Consider the following 16,581-nt stretch of genomic DNA (forward strand, 5'->3'; position numbering starts at 1 on the left):
GCTTGGTGTTAGTATATAGCTTGGTTTATGTAGGAACTCATGTGAAAGGGTGTTCTGTTGAAAAGCAGTTTCTCACTATGAATAGAATGATTGCAGAAAAACCTCAGACAGTAAGACTTCCAGCGTTATGTTAAAGCAACCCATCTATTGGAGATGGCAGAGTCAGTTTTAGAGCCAGTCAATAGCATTTATTGGGAGGATATTCTGTACAGTGTGTGAAGTCTTATCTATTCCTATGGTCCTGAGCGTAATCTTTAATAATTGCTTTAGAACATATTTACAATTCCTTTGTGATGCTTCCTCAAAACTCAAGAGAACCTGGAAGTGGAAGAGAGAATCTCCAAACATGGAGCCTTTAGGACACTGGCATATACTAAATTCTAGGCACCATACTAGACTTTGGGGGAGGGGGAAGAACTTTGAAGATGATATTGCTTAGCACCCAGCTAGGTAGGGACAGTGAGAGACCCAGAGCAAGGCAACAGCAGGGAAAGAATGTCCAGCGTGCAAAGCTAACACAGGTGTGGTGACCGATCAGCTGTGGGCATGAGGAGGAGTGTCCACCCCAAGACTGTCAGGTAGAGCGATGTGATGGACATTTCAGGAAGGGAAAACTGATGGCCCAGACTTGGAGGAGTCAAGCAGTCCAGAGTGGCCGGGGAATTCCAGACAGCCCAACTATGCTGATCCCAGAGCATTTGTGGGGAACGGAAGGAGAGCTCGTATCACTGAGATATTTTGAATGTGGAGGATGAGGATGGCAATACTGGGGTGACTCTTGGGCTGGTCCATGTTGGTGTGCACTGAGGCCATGAGGGCAAGAGCTGTCTAAATAGTCAAAGGACGTCACAGTCTTTCTGTGTCCGTATATGCACTTGTTTTTATGTGTATAAATGTTTTGCCAGCATGTATGTATACCACATGTGTGCAGTGTCCAGGGAGGTCAGAAGAGGGTGTTGGATCCCTATAGATGGTTGTGAGCCACCATGTGGGTGCTAGGAACGGAACCCAGGTCCTCCAGAGAAACAGACAGTGCTCTTAATTGCTGAGCCTTCTCCTGCTGAGTTTTTAATTTTGCTTTTATGTGCACATGCCTGTGGGTACACATGCAAGTGTGTGCATGTGATATATGTGTGTATAGGTCAGAGGTCAGCATGCAGTATCTTCTACAATTGCTTCTTTGGCCTATTTTTTGAGTCGGAGTCTGATTGAACCTGGAGTTCACTGATTGATTGGCCTGGTTGGTCGCCTACCCTGGAGATCCTGATGTCACCTCTTTAGCACCGGGAATGTGGGAGCACTCAGGTCTTTAGTTTTGTATAGCAAGCACTTTGCTGACTGAGTCACCTTCCCAATCTTAACATTAGAGGTTTTTAATGTTAATGTGGTGTGTGGGGGAATGTGTGTGTGTGGTGTGAGGGGTGTATATTTGTGTATGTGTGCATGAGATGTGTGTATATGTGTGTGGTGTGTGAGGTGTATGTGTATATGTGTGTGGTGTGTGTACATGTGGTGTGTGTGTTTGCTGTATGTGTGGTGTGTGTGTGTTTGCTGTATGTGGTGTGTGTGTGTGTTTGGTGTATGTGTGTGTGTGTGTGTATGTTTGGTGTGTGTGTTTGTGTGTGTTTGCTGTATGTGGGGTGTGTGTGTATATATGTCTGGTGTGTGTGTGTGTATGTCTGGTGTGTGTGTTTGTGTGTGTTTGCTGTATGTGGTGTGTGTGTGTGTGTGTGTGTGTGTGTGTGTGTGTGTGTTTGGTGTATGTGTGAAGGCCAGAGGTCATCTTCAGATGTTACTCCTCTGGAGCCATCCATTCTGTTCTCCAACATCCTTTTTAAAAAGCGATCTCTCACTAGGACCTGGAGCTAGCCAGCTAGGTTAGGCTGGCCAGCATGCCCAGTGACGGGGACTATAGATGCTCATCGTCATGCCCCAACTTTTGTCTGGGTTCTGGGAATTGAACTTGGACCCTCATGTTTGCAAGGCAAGTACTCTGACCAACTGAGTCACCTCCCCAAGTCAGCCTTATGGTTTTCTGTTTGGTTGGTTGGTTTTTTTGAGACAGAGTTTCTCTGTGTATCCCTGACTGTCCTGGAACTTGCTCTGTAGACCAAATTGGCCTCGAACTCACAGAGATCTGCCTGCCTCCGCTTCCCGAGTGCCGAGATTAAAGGTGTGCACCACCACCACCCTGCTGTCTTGTAGTTTTTAAAATGCAATATAACTTTTCTCTTGAAACCTTTATCCATCTCACAATTTGAGTGATGAATGTTGACACACAATGACAATATGACTTTCTAACCATTGGAATGTAATCAGGACCCAGATGATTTATGAAATGATGATTCTTTCTTGGTGGGCACTAGCTCACCCCACCCCCTTTTCGAAATTATTCTTTATCACCTTACAGAACTCTCTATCCTGTCATTTTCTTGAGTGGTTAGATGAAAAGGTGTAAGTTTCCCATAGAATCTTAAATGAAGCATTTGCTCCCAATAAATAATTATTGTCCAGCCATATCTGTTAAACATTAGTTATATTTAAATTTTAATTAACTTATTGTGTGAGAGGCTAGTTGGGAGGGGCCATGAGTGCCACAGTACATGAGTGGAGGCAGAGGTGACCCTGTGGAGCCAGTTCTCTCTTTGCACCTTGACTTGGGTCCTGGGAATAGAACTTAGGGTGCGTGCCTTGCACCGTAACAGTGTTTACACCGAGTCATTCTGCTGGCCTTGGGCGTTAGATGTTTTTAATGCACTTGCTATAATAAATCTGTAACTTTATGAATTTACTATTAGTGCTGCTGTCACATTTGATCGATAAAACGGCTATCGTCTGCTCATGCTTGCTTGTATGTTTTCAACACACTGCCAGCTAAATGCCTTAAAAAGATTACGATGTGTCCTGCTAGTAATCGTTGGGTGAAGAATTGCCTGCTTGAACAGTGTCTGCTGGGCACATGCTACTCGATAATGTGTGCTGGGCACCACTCTCCACAGAATAAATAATTAATAGCTTCGAATCAAGGCCTTTGACTTTTCTGCATTTAAACCTCTTTGCTTTCAATTTGAACTCATTGAGAGTGGTTGTGCAGTAGACATGTAATGTAAGCCCCTTATATAAGTGTGCAGTCCCCAGTATCGGCACTTGAAAAGTGAAAACAATGCTGAAGTTAATTCTAATAATATATCCTCATTAGCTTAATATGCCAAAATATTTGCATTTTAATATGCCATCCGTGTCCGTTGATGAGGTGCCTTACATCTTTTATTCGCCTACTCTTTAAAACATATGCACTTGATACTTATAGTGCAGCCTAATTCAGGGGCTACTTTGTGTGTGTGTGTGTGTGTGTGTGTGTGTGTGTGTGTGTGAGAGAGAGAGAGAGAGAGAGAGAGAGAGAGAGAGAGAGAGAGAATGTGTGTGGTATGTATATGGTACTTGTGTTATGTGTCTTATTCCTTTGATACAGTGTCTTTCAGTGAACTTGCCCCTAAGCCAGCCTTCTCCCCTTCCCCCCGCCCCCAGAGTAGGGGGTTACAGTCAGAGTGGCCATATCTGGCTTATTACATGATGCTTGGGCTTCAAACTCAAGTCTTTGTGTTTGCCTAGCAAGAGCTCTTATCTGCTGACTTTAGGTGACACATCTTCATGGGAAATTCTTGATCTATGTTTAGATCGCAGAAAATTGGGAGTTGAAAAAAGTAGATTCTAAAAGTTATATTCTTTCTAAGTAGCTTAAACATGTCCAAATACTGAATCGAATTGATTTCTGAATTTAAATTATTTATGATAAAAATCAATAAAGACTAAATTGACTTCCCAAGTGCTCAGGAGCCAAGTGCAGCTAGTGCCCATAGTGCTGGCCAGTGCGGTCATTAGAAAGCTTCTTCCCTGGGACCTGTGGTCAACAGCACCCTTTAGCCATCAGCCATGTGAGTTTAGAACCTTGTCTATCCTCGTGTCTCTTGTACTGGCAACTTTAACTTTCCTCTGAAGCTTTCACCCCTGCCGCAGACAGTCTAATCCGTGCATCCCCTCCACTCGCTGTCTGTCTAATGCGTGCATCCCTTCCACTCGCTGTCTGTCTAATCTGTGCATGCCACGTTTTGTGAATAGACTGGAAGAGAATCACTTAAGACATTCCTTTGCCATTTCTGTCTAGTTACAGCTGTAAGAAATTAGATAGAAAATTTTGCTGATGGGTATTTTCATTATTGAGGACTAAGGTTAAACAATTTTGTTCCTGTCCTAACCCTTTACGCCATTTGAGAGACAAGATCACACCAGGCATGTAAAACAGAGGTTTTATGTTTGTTAAAAAACGATTCCCTGCTGGGCGGTGGTGGCGCATGCCTTTAATCCCAGCACTCGGGAGGCAGAGGCAGGCGGATCTCTGTGAGTTCGAGGCCAGCCTGGTCTACAAGAGCTAGTTCCAGGATAGGCTCCAAAGCCACAGAGAAACTCTGTCTCGAAAAACCAACAAAACAAAACAAAACAAAACAAACAAAAAAAACTCCATTCCCTTTGAATGTAGTTCCACCACTACAAAAAAGGGTTGACATAAAAAAGCAAATGACCTTCAGTATTATTCAGTAAATAATAGCCACTTAAATTTCAATATTTGAGCAAAGAATAGCAGATGTAGCTAGATAAGTTTTCAGTACGAAAGCCACCAGGCCTGGATCCTGGGCTCTCCTTTGAGCTCAGTCTCTAATTAGCCTTATCCCTTACAGGGGTGAGCTCATAGGTCTTGTGATGGGTGCAAGATTGAACCTTCCTGTACTTCCCGGTTATCTCACTCTGGGTCTCACTAACCTGATGTGGCAATGATCACGAATAAGCCAATTCAGTGGAAGTCTGTAAAAGGGAAACACATGTGCCTGTGGGGGCCACCACAAGACTGAGGACACAGGCAGCGTGTGCATTCCATCCAACCAGCGAAACCCAAGCGCCCGATGGAAGAAGTGACTGATGCCCATCCCTGTGGGGCAGAGCATCTTCTCAGAGAGAGTCGGAACACAAGGGACTTCTGTGTTAGCCGTGTCCAGTGGGGCTGCTGTGTGAGTGGCCTTCAGCCGATCAGAAAGTACAAACTCACACCTCGGTACATCTTGGTGAACCCAGATTTTCAAAGTGCGGCATTTCCAGGGACACACCATGATCCAGGCTGTTGCAAGTCTGAGTGCTATTTGAGCAATCGAGACCACCAAAGAGGGCTTGTGATTTGCATTTGCTTTGTGGCACTGAGAAATGTTTACAACATAGGAAGCTAGAGAAATAAATACACAGCTGGTGTTCTACCAGTGACTACACTGATATATATATATATATGTATATATATATATTCCCTTGAGATATGTGTTTGCTATTTTTAGGTTCTTCTGGCCCATGTTTTAAGGGTCAAGTGTTAAGTTTTCAGAAACAACTTTTAATGAGTCAGGATAAAAACCATCTGGTGCAGGAATTCTTCCTTCAAACGGATGCATTCAAGAAAGAAGAATTTCCCATCACCCCACGATTCCCATTCGAGGTTGAAGAAAGCTGTTCAACAAAATCCATCAATCTTGTCCTGTCTCTCCTGTGTCTTCCTGCCCATCCACAAAGGAACTAAGGGGGGGAAAAGAAAAGACATTGGAAAGAAAAGGAATAGGAAGATGGCAAGGTTTGTATGTTTGTTTTTATCTTAGAGGCCAAGTGTGCAAAAACATCAGAATAAGGACACATTGCGTCGGGACAAAGTACAAGACACTCGATGTGCACAGGACCTAAAAAGAGGCAGGTGGATGGACGGGCAAGAAAGCCATCTAGAAGGAAGAGTTCCAGGCCACAGTCAGAGACAGCCTTCTACTCTCCCCAATAAACTGGCCTAAGTGACACTTCCTTGTATCCCAGGAAGTGACGATGAGCCAGTGTAGACATCGTGATTCCCAAGTCTCACCCACTCCGGGGATGCTGTGGGGTGCGGGGAGCCCTCTTCCCCAGCGCTTTCTGGGCCAGCTCCTTACGGGGGTCTGTTGTGCCTTTTGTCCAGTTCTGACCCTGAACACACCAGCTCAGGGCAGAAGGGGACTGAGAGAAGTCTCCAGGGACGCTAGGCATGAAAGGAGCAGAGAGTTTAAGGCTGGTACCCAAGACTCTCTCCAGTGACACAAACAAAATGCATAAAAAGGGTGTGTGTGTGGGGGGAGGGGATTCTGACTCAGTCGATTCCACACACCGTGCCCCCCGTGCTGCTTTCAAAGCCACACAAGAATCAAAATCAAATCGCGAGACTCCGGAGGTTCTGAGGGGACAGGCAGACCAGCGGGTGGGGCGAGGAGTCCCTAATGAAATCCGGCCCGGGCGGGCGGAGGCGGCCCCGCATCCCTAATGAGGGAATGAATGGAGAGGCCCCTCGGCTGGCGCCCGCCCACCCGGCGGCGGCGGCCAAGAGCCTCGGGGGCGCTGCGTGCCGCGCCCGCCGCTCCGCGCGCACCGGCTCGGGCCGCCGAGGGCTCCGGCTGAGCTCGGCGGGGACGGCGCGGATGCGGCGGCGGCGGCGGCGGCGGCGCTCACCTGAGGCGGCGCGCGGGTGGCGCTGTCAGGGCCGCGCTCGCCCGGCGCCGGCTCCGCACTGAGGCTGCTCCCGGGCGCCCGCCCGCTCTCCGGTCCGCCCGTCCGCCCGCCCGCCCGCCTGGCGTCCCCGCAGCCCGGCCCCCCGCGTCCTCGCCCGCCTTCCCGCTCCGCGGCCTGCGGGAGCCGCGCGCTCCCCGGTGAGGCCTGCTCGCTCTCTCGCTCGCTCGTTCGCTCGCTCGTTCCCTCGCTCTCTCGCGCGCGCCCGCCAGCCCGCCCTCGCCGAAGCCCTCCGCGGCCCGCCACCCGCCGGACCCCCGGCTCGACCCCGCCGCCCGCGCAAGATGTCGGCGCGGACGCCATTGCCCACGGTGAACGAGCGGGACACAGAGAACGTGAGTTCCCCCCACCCCACTCCGAACCTCCAGCGCAGCCACCTGGACGAGCCCGGCCTGACCCCTACCCCGTCCTTCCCATCCATCCCCACCACCGGGAGGCCGGGGCCGCCCTTTGCTCTGAGGTGGTCCTGCCGGAGGGAAGGGGGAGATGATGGAAGGGCAGAGGGTGGGCAGACAGGATGGATTCGTGACGACCCCAGCCTTCTGTACTCCCCCACACCCGAGTGAATGGATGCTTGGCGACAGCCCACGAGCCAGCCGGACCTCTTAGACCGTGGCTGTCCTGGGATCTTCCAGCCCTTGGCTTTTTCTGGATCTTTTGAGTCCTTTGCAAACAAACATACAACCCACCCCACCCCCAGCACTGCCCCATGACTTTGCTTTTTGGAAAATCAGGTCCACATGGGGGGGGGGGCATTGGACACCTTAGGGATAATGAAGGCAATGAAGTAGAGGGTGTGTGTGTGTGTGTGTGTGTGTGTGTCTTTCTATCACTGTAATACTCCCAGTAGTGAGGAGTGGAAGAATTTCACTTTGAGCTTCTCTAGCCCCAGGGTGAGAGAGAAAATGTTTTAAAGCCCCAGGAAGCCAACTGGCTTCTTTTCCTCAATCCACTGTTGATGAGTCAGGGACAGGTTTTAAGTACCTCTCCCTTGGAGTGTCACCAGATGCCTTTCTTTGAAGGGAGGATTTCCTCGTGTCTGATCAAATTGCCCTTAGGAGCTTCTTGTTGTTGTTTTTTAATTTTTTTTTTTAAATCAAGATTGAGATGCTCTTGGTATTTGAACTCTTAAAAACTCAGAGAACAAGGCGTTTTCACCTTCTGAAAAGTATGATGGTCTGTGCTCACGAGTGTGCAAGTTGCTTTGCAGGAAAGGTGTCTTTCTGTCAGGGTTTTAAAGTCCCCACGACATGTGAAGGGAACCCCCGAGGCTCCAGAGGGTCTGGTCTGATTGCCCAACAAGTTTTAAGGCGCCAGGGGGTTCTAGGTTTTGGTTGGCTGACCAGAGTTGTCTGGATGTCTGCTCACCTCATCAGTCCTCCAGTGCCTAATGTACCAGTGACTTCATAGGGGTGGCAAACTAAAAATCCTGAAGTGCTTTGGTGTTCTGAGACAAAAGGTAGGGGAGGAGAGAACAAGCCTACTTTCTGAAGTGCTGGATGAGACATAAACACGCTTAATGGAGAGTCGAGGATCACAGGAATTAATCTAATTATCTGAAGGGAAAAGAGTTAATTCTACGAGGAGCATTCATTGTGAGAAGAGCTAGGAAAACGTTGGGTGTGCTTTGTCCTCTCCTGTGCCATACATTTAAAGCGATAAAGACACCAAGGCTGTCACCACCATACATTATAGCTTAATTTGCATCAGAGCGGTTGCTTTAGAAATTAAATTGCATAATTTTCATTGGGAGGTTAAAGGAGGTTGAAGAAAAAAGGTAAAGAATTAGGTGGAATCGATTTTGAAAGCCAAAGAATTAATTTTTTTTTTTTTAAAAAGTCCTGTCATCCAAGAGTGAGGACGAGAAGTCAGACGATGACCTTTGTTTTTATGGACAGAATTCTCTGGGTGTTAAGCTGCAGTGAAAAGCACGTCGTTTGGTTTGGTCTTGGGCTTTTGACTGCTACACCTCGTTTTAGGCTTGTAGGGTAGTGTTCTTTATCCAGACATGAGATGGCATTATAGAAGCATGAAGCAAGGAGTCGTACTCCACACGGCTTCCCATGTAAGAACAAAAGAGCAGCGAGGGCACTCCAGAGCTAAGTGGTGATAGCGTGAATTGTGTGGCGCCTTCTGTGCATGGCTGTGCCCTGTAAACTCACCTGCTTTGTTCCTGAACCTATTTTCTCGGAGGCCCCGCAAATCTTGTTTCCACTCTGGTACATACCCGTCTCTCTGTGTAGCTTACTTTATTTACATCCTAATTATCTCTTGATTGCCGTGGAAAATATCTACTCTGCTGTGGCTGTTAATTAATCAGTGAGTGTGCACTTAACTCTGTTTGGAGCTGAAAGGGAATGCAGAAGGGCTCAAGGCAAGGCCTCTCCCCACTAAGAGCTGACAGAAGAGATAAATGCAATCCCAAACAGTGTACAGTAGAAGACTGTGTGTAGCCAGGGCTAAATTGGCTTGTAAGTGTTCTAGGTGTTTATCAAAGAGGTCACCGCTGGAGGCTGTTAAATGACCACTGAAATCATAAATGGCACTATCCATGTTCCTTCCCTCCCATCAGTGGAATACAGTGAAAAACTTGCTTGTCAGTGCGTGTATTAATGTCAGCATGGTGACCAAAATATACGTTCGCTTGTACTCATGCATACTCTTAAGTATATCCATATATGATATATTTTTAAAAAATCTATAAAAATGTTTATTTGCATGAATTATTAATGCCTTCTAGGTCTTTGGAATATTAAAGACAGTAGCCAAGACACTATTGCCCTTAGAAATTAAAATAAAAAATACAATAATTTTTTAAAAATCACTATTGCAGATAACAAACATTTCTTAAGCATGTGTATGTATATATATACATACATACATATCTATAGCTAGCATGCATATGACGTATTTTGTGTCTTTGGGTATATATACTATTTAATCTTTTCCAATGTCATGGATGCATAGTCAAGATTTAAAATTCCAAGAGGGAGTGTGTGACCCTGCTGTCTAGCTTCCTACCGTGTGCAGCAGAGAAAGAATTATTCTTGGGGAATATTCATGTGAACTTCTAGCGGTCTTCTTAGATGACAGTTTGTGTGCGCCTTGCTGTGGGCCTCTCCTGGCTAAATACCACAGGAAACAGTGAGTGGCTTTTAAGGCAGTAAACAGTCTGTAGTGAAGCAGGAAAGACGTGTTACAAAGTATAGGATCTCTGCAAAATGTGTTTGATTTTAGCTTGTAAAGAACAAGTCTAGAAAAATGGAAACATGTTTGAAAAACTTGTTTATCTTTTCTTCTTTTTTTTTTTTTTTACTGTCAGGTCATTCTTGCATAACTCCAGTGTGGATTTAGGAACTATATTAAAATATGTTAATAAATATGTTTCTCTCTTCAATGAAACAAATTTCTAAGTGTTCTGGAGAACCTCTGATGACATTCATGTTGGTGGGTCAGCAATGCCCTGGCTGATGTTCTGTGCTGAAAACAGTGCTGTGTTCCTTATTAGATATCAGTGTGAAGAGCGCCAATGTGATTATTTCTTGGAATGTCTTAAAATTATAAGTTTGGATAAGTTTAAAAGCCATGAATAAACCTTTTTTTCCCCTGGTGTATCTTTTGATGCCTGGAAATTCATGTGGCAACTGTAACTGGCTGTTTCGGTAACTACGGTGGCCAGCAGCAGGTTGGTCAGGGGCCATGGTTGTGCCTGGATGGAAAGACAAGTGGATTGTGCACATTTACAGCACCCTTGGCTCTGCTCGGGGCTCTCTGCATGAGTCCCAGACCTGTCCTGTCGCAGTGCACTTGCTGCCTGGCTTGTCTCCTCTGTGCTGTCCTTGCCTGGCTCAGTGACTAATGTGTGTACGAAATCAGTGCTGTAACATTCCCTTTTGAATCAGTTCGTTTATCATCAAAACGAAGGGTAGACATTACAATACACCGCCCAAGACCTTCAGAGAGGCAAGTGACCTGCCCAAGGTCATGATAGATCTCTGACCTCTTAAACTGTTGCTTGGCTCTGGCTATTGCTACTGGGAGGTGGCTTGTTTAGTTTTGGCTTAGAGATTTAAAAAGAGCACACATGTCCCATACGGGAGGAAGAACAGGATGTGCTTTTCTTAGCGACTTCTGGTCCTTTACTACTTATCACCTGCAGTGTCCTGCCCTGTCCCCCTTGTTACACACTTATAAATCCTTTGTGGCTTGGCACAGCATTCGGCAGGACTCCTGAGATCAATGCAGCCATGCTTGCTTGCTTTTGTAGCTCCCACTGGTGAACTGTACGAAGTCCAGGTTCGTTCTCCAGAGTGGGCGTCCAGACAGTTCACTGGGGAAGGAAAGACTGTCTTTTTCTCGATCTTGATGCTATTATTCAATCTCCTTATTTTGTTGCCTCTTTTTTTTTTTTTTTTTTTTTTTTTGGAGTGTTTGTAGGTGGGTACCATTGCATGAGGATGGAGGATGGAGGTCAGAGGATAACTTTGAGGAATTGCTTCTCTCCTTCCACTGTATGAGTTGCCAGGCTTACATTGTCATATTGGTGGCAAGCCTAGCCATCTCGTTAGCCTTCTTTGTTTCCTGGAAGCCTACAATGTGCACAATTAGCTATTTTGCTTTTTTTTTTTTCAGATAACAATCCTCATTACTTGTGTCTATCTGAGGCTTTCCTCTGGAGCTCGTTTTCCTTTTCCTGATGAACATTTGAAAGTTCTTTTGGTGAACCTGGGCATGGTGGCATATGCTTGTAAACTCAGCACTCAGTAGGCTGAGGCAGGAGGATCCCAAGTTTGAGATCAACCCGGGCTATAGAGTAAAACCCTGTCTCAAAGGAGAAAAAAAAAGTTGTTTTGGTTAATGGTAGCCATTTTTAATTTTGTTTGTCTGATCAAGACAAGGTCTCACTATGTAGCCCTAGCTGTCTTAGGACTCACTATGTAGACCAAAGTGGTCTCGAATTCCTGCCTCTGTCTCCCTAGTGCTGGTATTAAAGGCGTGTGCCACTATGCTCAGGTTGTAAATTATTTTTTAAAATCTGAAAATAGTTTGCCTTTTTAAAATTGAAAAACAGCTTTTCTTAGTCTATATCTCTGGATTATTGGTTTAATTTCTTTTAAGGGGTCAGAAAATATTTCCCATTGTCTATTCTTTACATTCTAGAAGTTGTCTCATAACTGACAAGCTGTCTTCTTTTCTTTTTTTAATCTTTATTTATTTTTATTTGATTTGTGTTGATGTTCTGCCTTGTCTGTCTGTCTGAAAGCATCAGATCCCCTGGAACTGGAGTTATAGACAGTTGTGAACTGTCATATGAATGCCGGGAATTGAACCTGGATCATTTGGAAGAGCAGTCAATATTCTTAACCACTGAGCCATCTCTCCAATTGCTTTCTTTCTTCTTTTAATTAACATATAATTAGATCATATCTCCTCTTCCCTTTCCTTCCTCGAACTCCCCCTCAAATTCATGGTGTCTTTTGTGTTATAGAAATATATATACATGTGCGTATTGTTACTTACACTTACATACACGTGTATGTATGCATGTATGTGTATGTGAGTGTGCCCAAATATAAATACAACATGTTCGGTCCATTTTGTGTTACTTGTATGTGTCTGATTTCTGTTCTGGCCTTTTACTACTGACTGCCAATTGGGGGACTCTTCCCTGGGGAAGACTACTTCCCCTCTCTCCCGGTGTTCCCTAGTTGCCTTCGACCTTTGTTTAGGGTTAGGGTCCTGTGAGATTTCTCTTCTTCCCTTTGGCATGTCTATTGGCGTCTGTCTCGTTAGGGTTCTCTGTTTTTGATGTTGGGGTTTTGCTGTAGTGTGTTTAGATGTAGGTTTGTTTTCATCCTGTTTGCATATTGTCATAATTTCTGGGTGCCTCTCAACTATAATTTTTTTCTCATCACTGTCTTTCTTCCCCTCACCCCGTGTCTTCCTTCTTTATACTCAGATTGGTTTCCCAGATGGCTTACCATCTTCATTTTTTTCTACTAGTTCGAACCTCTGCCTTCTGTAGATTTTTGACTTTCATCAGTTTAGAAATGTGTCCACCATGGTTGCTTTGTGCCTTGGCTTAGCTCTGTTCCCTCTTTCATCTCTGATACTCTGTTAGCTCTGCTGAACTTTCATTCTGTCCTCTTCTGTCTTAACCCTGATTCATGCTTTTTTCCTGTCTCATCACTTCTTTCTAGTACAATCTGTAGTGCAATCTGTAGTCATTTACTCCGTGCAGTGTTTAGATATGTCTGTTTTCAATTGTGTTTCGGTGTCTCCCAACCCGTCTGTTGATGTTTATTTTAACTGTGTTTAAAACATCTTTGACGGGAGAGACCTGCTTTTGTGAGTCTTTAGGTATGGAGTATAGTTCTTACTACTTGTAAACAGTGAGTTAGCCAAATATCTAGTAATTTTGTGTTGCAGGGCTGAAATTTTGCACCTCCTGGACCGTGATTCTCTCTCTCTCTTTCCTCCAGCCCCTGGCAAACACCAACATTGCTTTGATGATTTTCATTACTTTACTCGTAAAAATGGAGTCACGTAGTATTTATCTTTTTGTGATTGATCTGTTTCATTTTCCATAGTGTCCATAAGGTTCATGTGTGTTTATGACAAAATGTTTTTCTTTTTATGAATGAATAATATTCTGTAGTGAACATATAGTACAGTCTTCGGTGAATGGATATTTAGTTTGTTTCTACTTCTAGGGTAAATATTTCAAGAAACATTGGAATGAAAATATCTCTTGAAGATCCTGATTTCAGTTCTTTTGCATAATTACCAAGAAGTGGAGTTGATTGGTTACATGTTGTTATAGTCTTAATTTGCCAAGGAATTTCCACATTGTTTTTCATAGACACTCCTACTTTTTACATCTTCAACAATAGTGCATAAGTTCTGGTTTCTCTACTTCAACTCAAAATTCTGGCAACTCTTGCTATTTCAGTTTTGACCATAACAGTCCTGGATAGTGAGGCTGCTCAGTGCACTTGCTTAACATGTGCAGGGCCCTGGGTTCAGTTCTCAGAACCATAGACAAAGCAAAACCCTGCTTGATAGCAGACACCCTAACAAGTGGTACTTTTGTAACATGAGGGCCGTTTGTTGGGGTATCTGTTCCCGCCCGGTACCCCACAACCAGCAAGTCCCAGAGAAAATCAATCACACAGAGATCTCTATAAGTTATAAAGCTGATTGGCCCATTAGGTCAGGCTACTTATTAGTCCTTGTAACTTATGTTACCCCATTATCCTTATCTGCGTTAACCGCATGGCTCAGTACCTTTTCCAGCGGGTCAGCTTACATCTTTCCTCTCCGGTGGTCTGGGCAGAACTGGAGAGGGAGCTTCCTGCTTCCTAGAATACTCCCGTTCTCTTTGCTACACCTCTACTTCCAGTCTGGTTCACCCACCTATACTTCCTGCCGGCCAATCAGCGTTTTATTAAAATACATGATTGACAGAATACAGATAATTATCCCGCACCATACTTTGTTGTGTCTCTGGCGGTTCCTTCATGGTCAGCAACATTGAGCCTGTTTTCTTACACCTGTTGGTCGTTTGTTTGCTGCCTTTGGGAAATGTCTAGTCAAGTCCTGTGCTTATTCTAAAATTAGGTTATTTAACCTATTTGCTACTGAAGTGTAAGGGGTTCCTTGTATATTTTGGATAGTAGCTCCACATGAATGCACGGCTTGCAGATATTTTCTCCCTCTCTGTGGGGCCTCTCCCCTCCATTTTCCCTGTAGTCTTTGCTCCAGTCTTCCTCACCTAAGACTTACATTACGAAGCTTTTTTTTATGACATTTTCTTTTATCTCTTCTATAGCTCAAGCATTACAGTTAAATCCTTAATCTGTTTTGAGCCTATTTTATGTATTTTATAGGTTGAGGGTCCAATTTCATTCCTTTGTCGTTGATTGTTTGGGATATTTAGAGTCCTTTGTGTTTCTTTATGACTCCTAGGATGGTGTCTTAGTTCCTGTTGCTGTGAAAAGGCACCATGACCACAGCAACTCTTAGAAAAGAAGAACATTTCATTGGGGTGGCTCCCATTTTCAGGGGTTTAGTCCATAACCATCAGGCAGACATGGTCCTTATGTCTTAAGTCGCAGGCAGCAGTCTCACTGGGTGGGGCTTTAACAGAGATGAGACCTCAAAGCTGGCCTCCACAGTGACACACTTCCTCCAGTAAGACCATACTTTCTCCAGTAAGGTCACACCTCCTAACAGTGCAGCTCCCTATGAGATTATGGGGGCCAATTACCACAGATGTTTTTCTATTTCTCCAGAAACTTGCAATTGAATTTTGATAGGGATTATAATGAATCTATAGATTGGTTTAGGTAGTGTGGACATTCTGACAGTATTCATTTTTCTAATCTATGAACATGGGCTCTCTTTCCATTTTTCGTCTTTAATTTCTTTCAATAATATTTTGCTTCTTTGATTAAATTTATTCCAAAATATTTTATTCTTTTTTGGTATTTTCTTTTTCCAGATAGTTCCTTATTAGTGATAGACACACATCTAACTGCATGCGTGTGTGTGTGTGTGTGTGTGTGTGTGTTTATTTATTTTGGATCCCGAAAGGTTTTTGGATTTGTATATTATATTTAACAGGTTATGGTGGGATGTATGTGGGGGTTACTTATAAAACTGTCTCATCTACAAACGGATATTTTTACTCCTTCCTTCCTAATTTGAATACCTTTTCTATTTCTTATTGAATTGTTTGGGCTAAGTTCCGGAAGTAGGTTGAGTAGAAGTGGTGAGGATGGTCATTTGCCATTGTTTCTGATCTTAGAAGAAAATTGTTCTGTCCTTCCACTAAGTGTTATGTGAGCCGTGCGCTTTTCATGTGTGATCTTTATTGCCTTTCATCCCGTTTGTTGAGTATTGCACTGGATCTTGCCTAACGTAAATGCCTACATTTAAAATCTGTATCGTATGGAAATTGTTATAGAATTTTAATTTTCCTTGTGTTGATAAGATGTATATCACATTGATTTTGTATATTGAACCCTCTTTGTGTTTCAGGTGTCACTATGACATATGCTTCTTTTAACATGCTGTTGATTGTGTTTGCTCATTTTTGCTGCTTGAGAACTTTTGAGCCTGTTTATGGTCAGTAGTCATGTTGGCCCACGGCTTTCTTTCCTTATAATGTTTTCTTAGTCTTTGGTGTCAGCGTAATGGCGGATTCATAAATGAGTAGATAGTATTTTTTCCTCAGTTTTTGGGAGAGCTTGGAAAGATGGGTGTCAGTTCTTTAAATGTTTGCTGACTTCATCAGTGAAGGTGTCAGTTCTTTAAATGTTTGCTGACTTCATCAGTGAAGCCATCTGCTCTCAGCCTTTCTTTACTATTAGCTTTCTGATCGCTGATCCACTCTTTGCTAGTCACGGACCTGCTTGGGTTTTCTGTGGCCTCTGAATAGAGTATTTGTAGGTCTATTAGGATTCTCCAGAGGAATATATTTAATTTCAACAAATTTGTCTATTTTTCAGTTCTTCTGTCTTTTATATCTAGTTTTACACCATTAGAATTGAAAAAATAAATGGTATGATATCAACTTTAAATTCGTGCTTTGTTTTTTATTTTATTTGTGTGTGTGTAATGTTACTTATCATGGAGAATGTTGTGTATACTTGAAAACAATGTATACTGTGCTACTCTTGGGTATGTGGAATGTTTTCCCCTTTTTCTTATTGGTTTTTTGAAACTGTCTCACCAAGTAGCCCAGGCTGCTCTCAAACTTGAAAGCCTCTAGCTTTGCCTCCCAAGTGTTAGGATTATAGATGTGTCCCACCATGTCAGTGTGGACTGCTTTAGGTGTGTCCATTTTGTCTGTTTTGTTGTTCAAGGCCTCATTTTTTTATTGATCTTCTGTCTGGATGTTGTATCCATTACTGCATGTAGAATATTGGAATCCATTACTGTGTTGCTGTTTGTTTTTGCCTC

At 44.0% G+C, this 16,581-nt stretch overlaps 1 protein-coding gene across 2 annotated transcripts in view; it reads left to right on the forward strand.

The window, feature by feature from the left end:
• The first annotated feature begins 6,531 nt into the window (after positions 1-6,531).
• The window catches only part of Mark1 (microtubule affinity regulating kinase 1), a 102,452-nt gene continuing 92,402 nt past the window's right edge, over positions 6,532-16,581 (forward strand). For both annotated transcript variants that reach the window (XM_087906051.1, XM_087906052.1), the window contains exon 1: positions 6,532-6,950. In XM_087906051.1, coding sequence (XP_087762177.1) covers positions 6,900-6,950 — 51 coding nt within the window. In that variant the 5' untranslated portion in view covers positions 6,532-6,899. The remainder of the gene's footprint in view (positions 6,951-16,581) is intronic.

This window comes from Myodes glareolus, chromosome 5, assembly GCF_982192425.1.
Source record: "Myodes glareolus chromosome 5, mMyoGla1.1, whole genome shotgun sequence".
NCBI lineage: Eukaryota > Metazoa > Chordata > Mammalia > Rodentia > Cricetidae > Myodes > Myodes glareolus.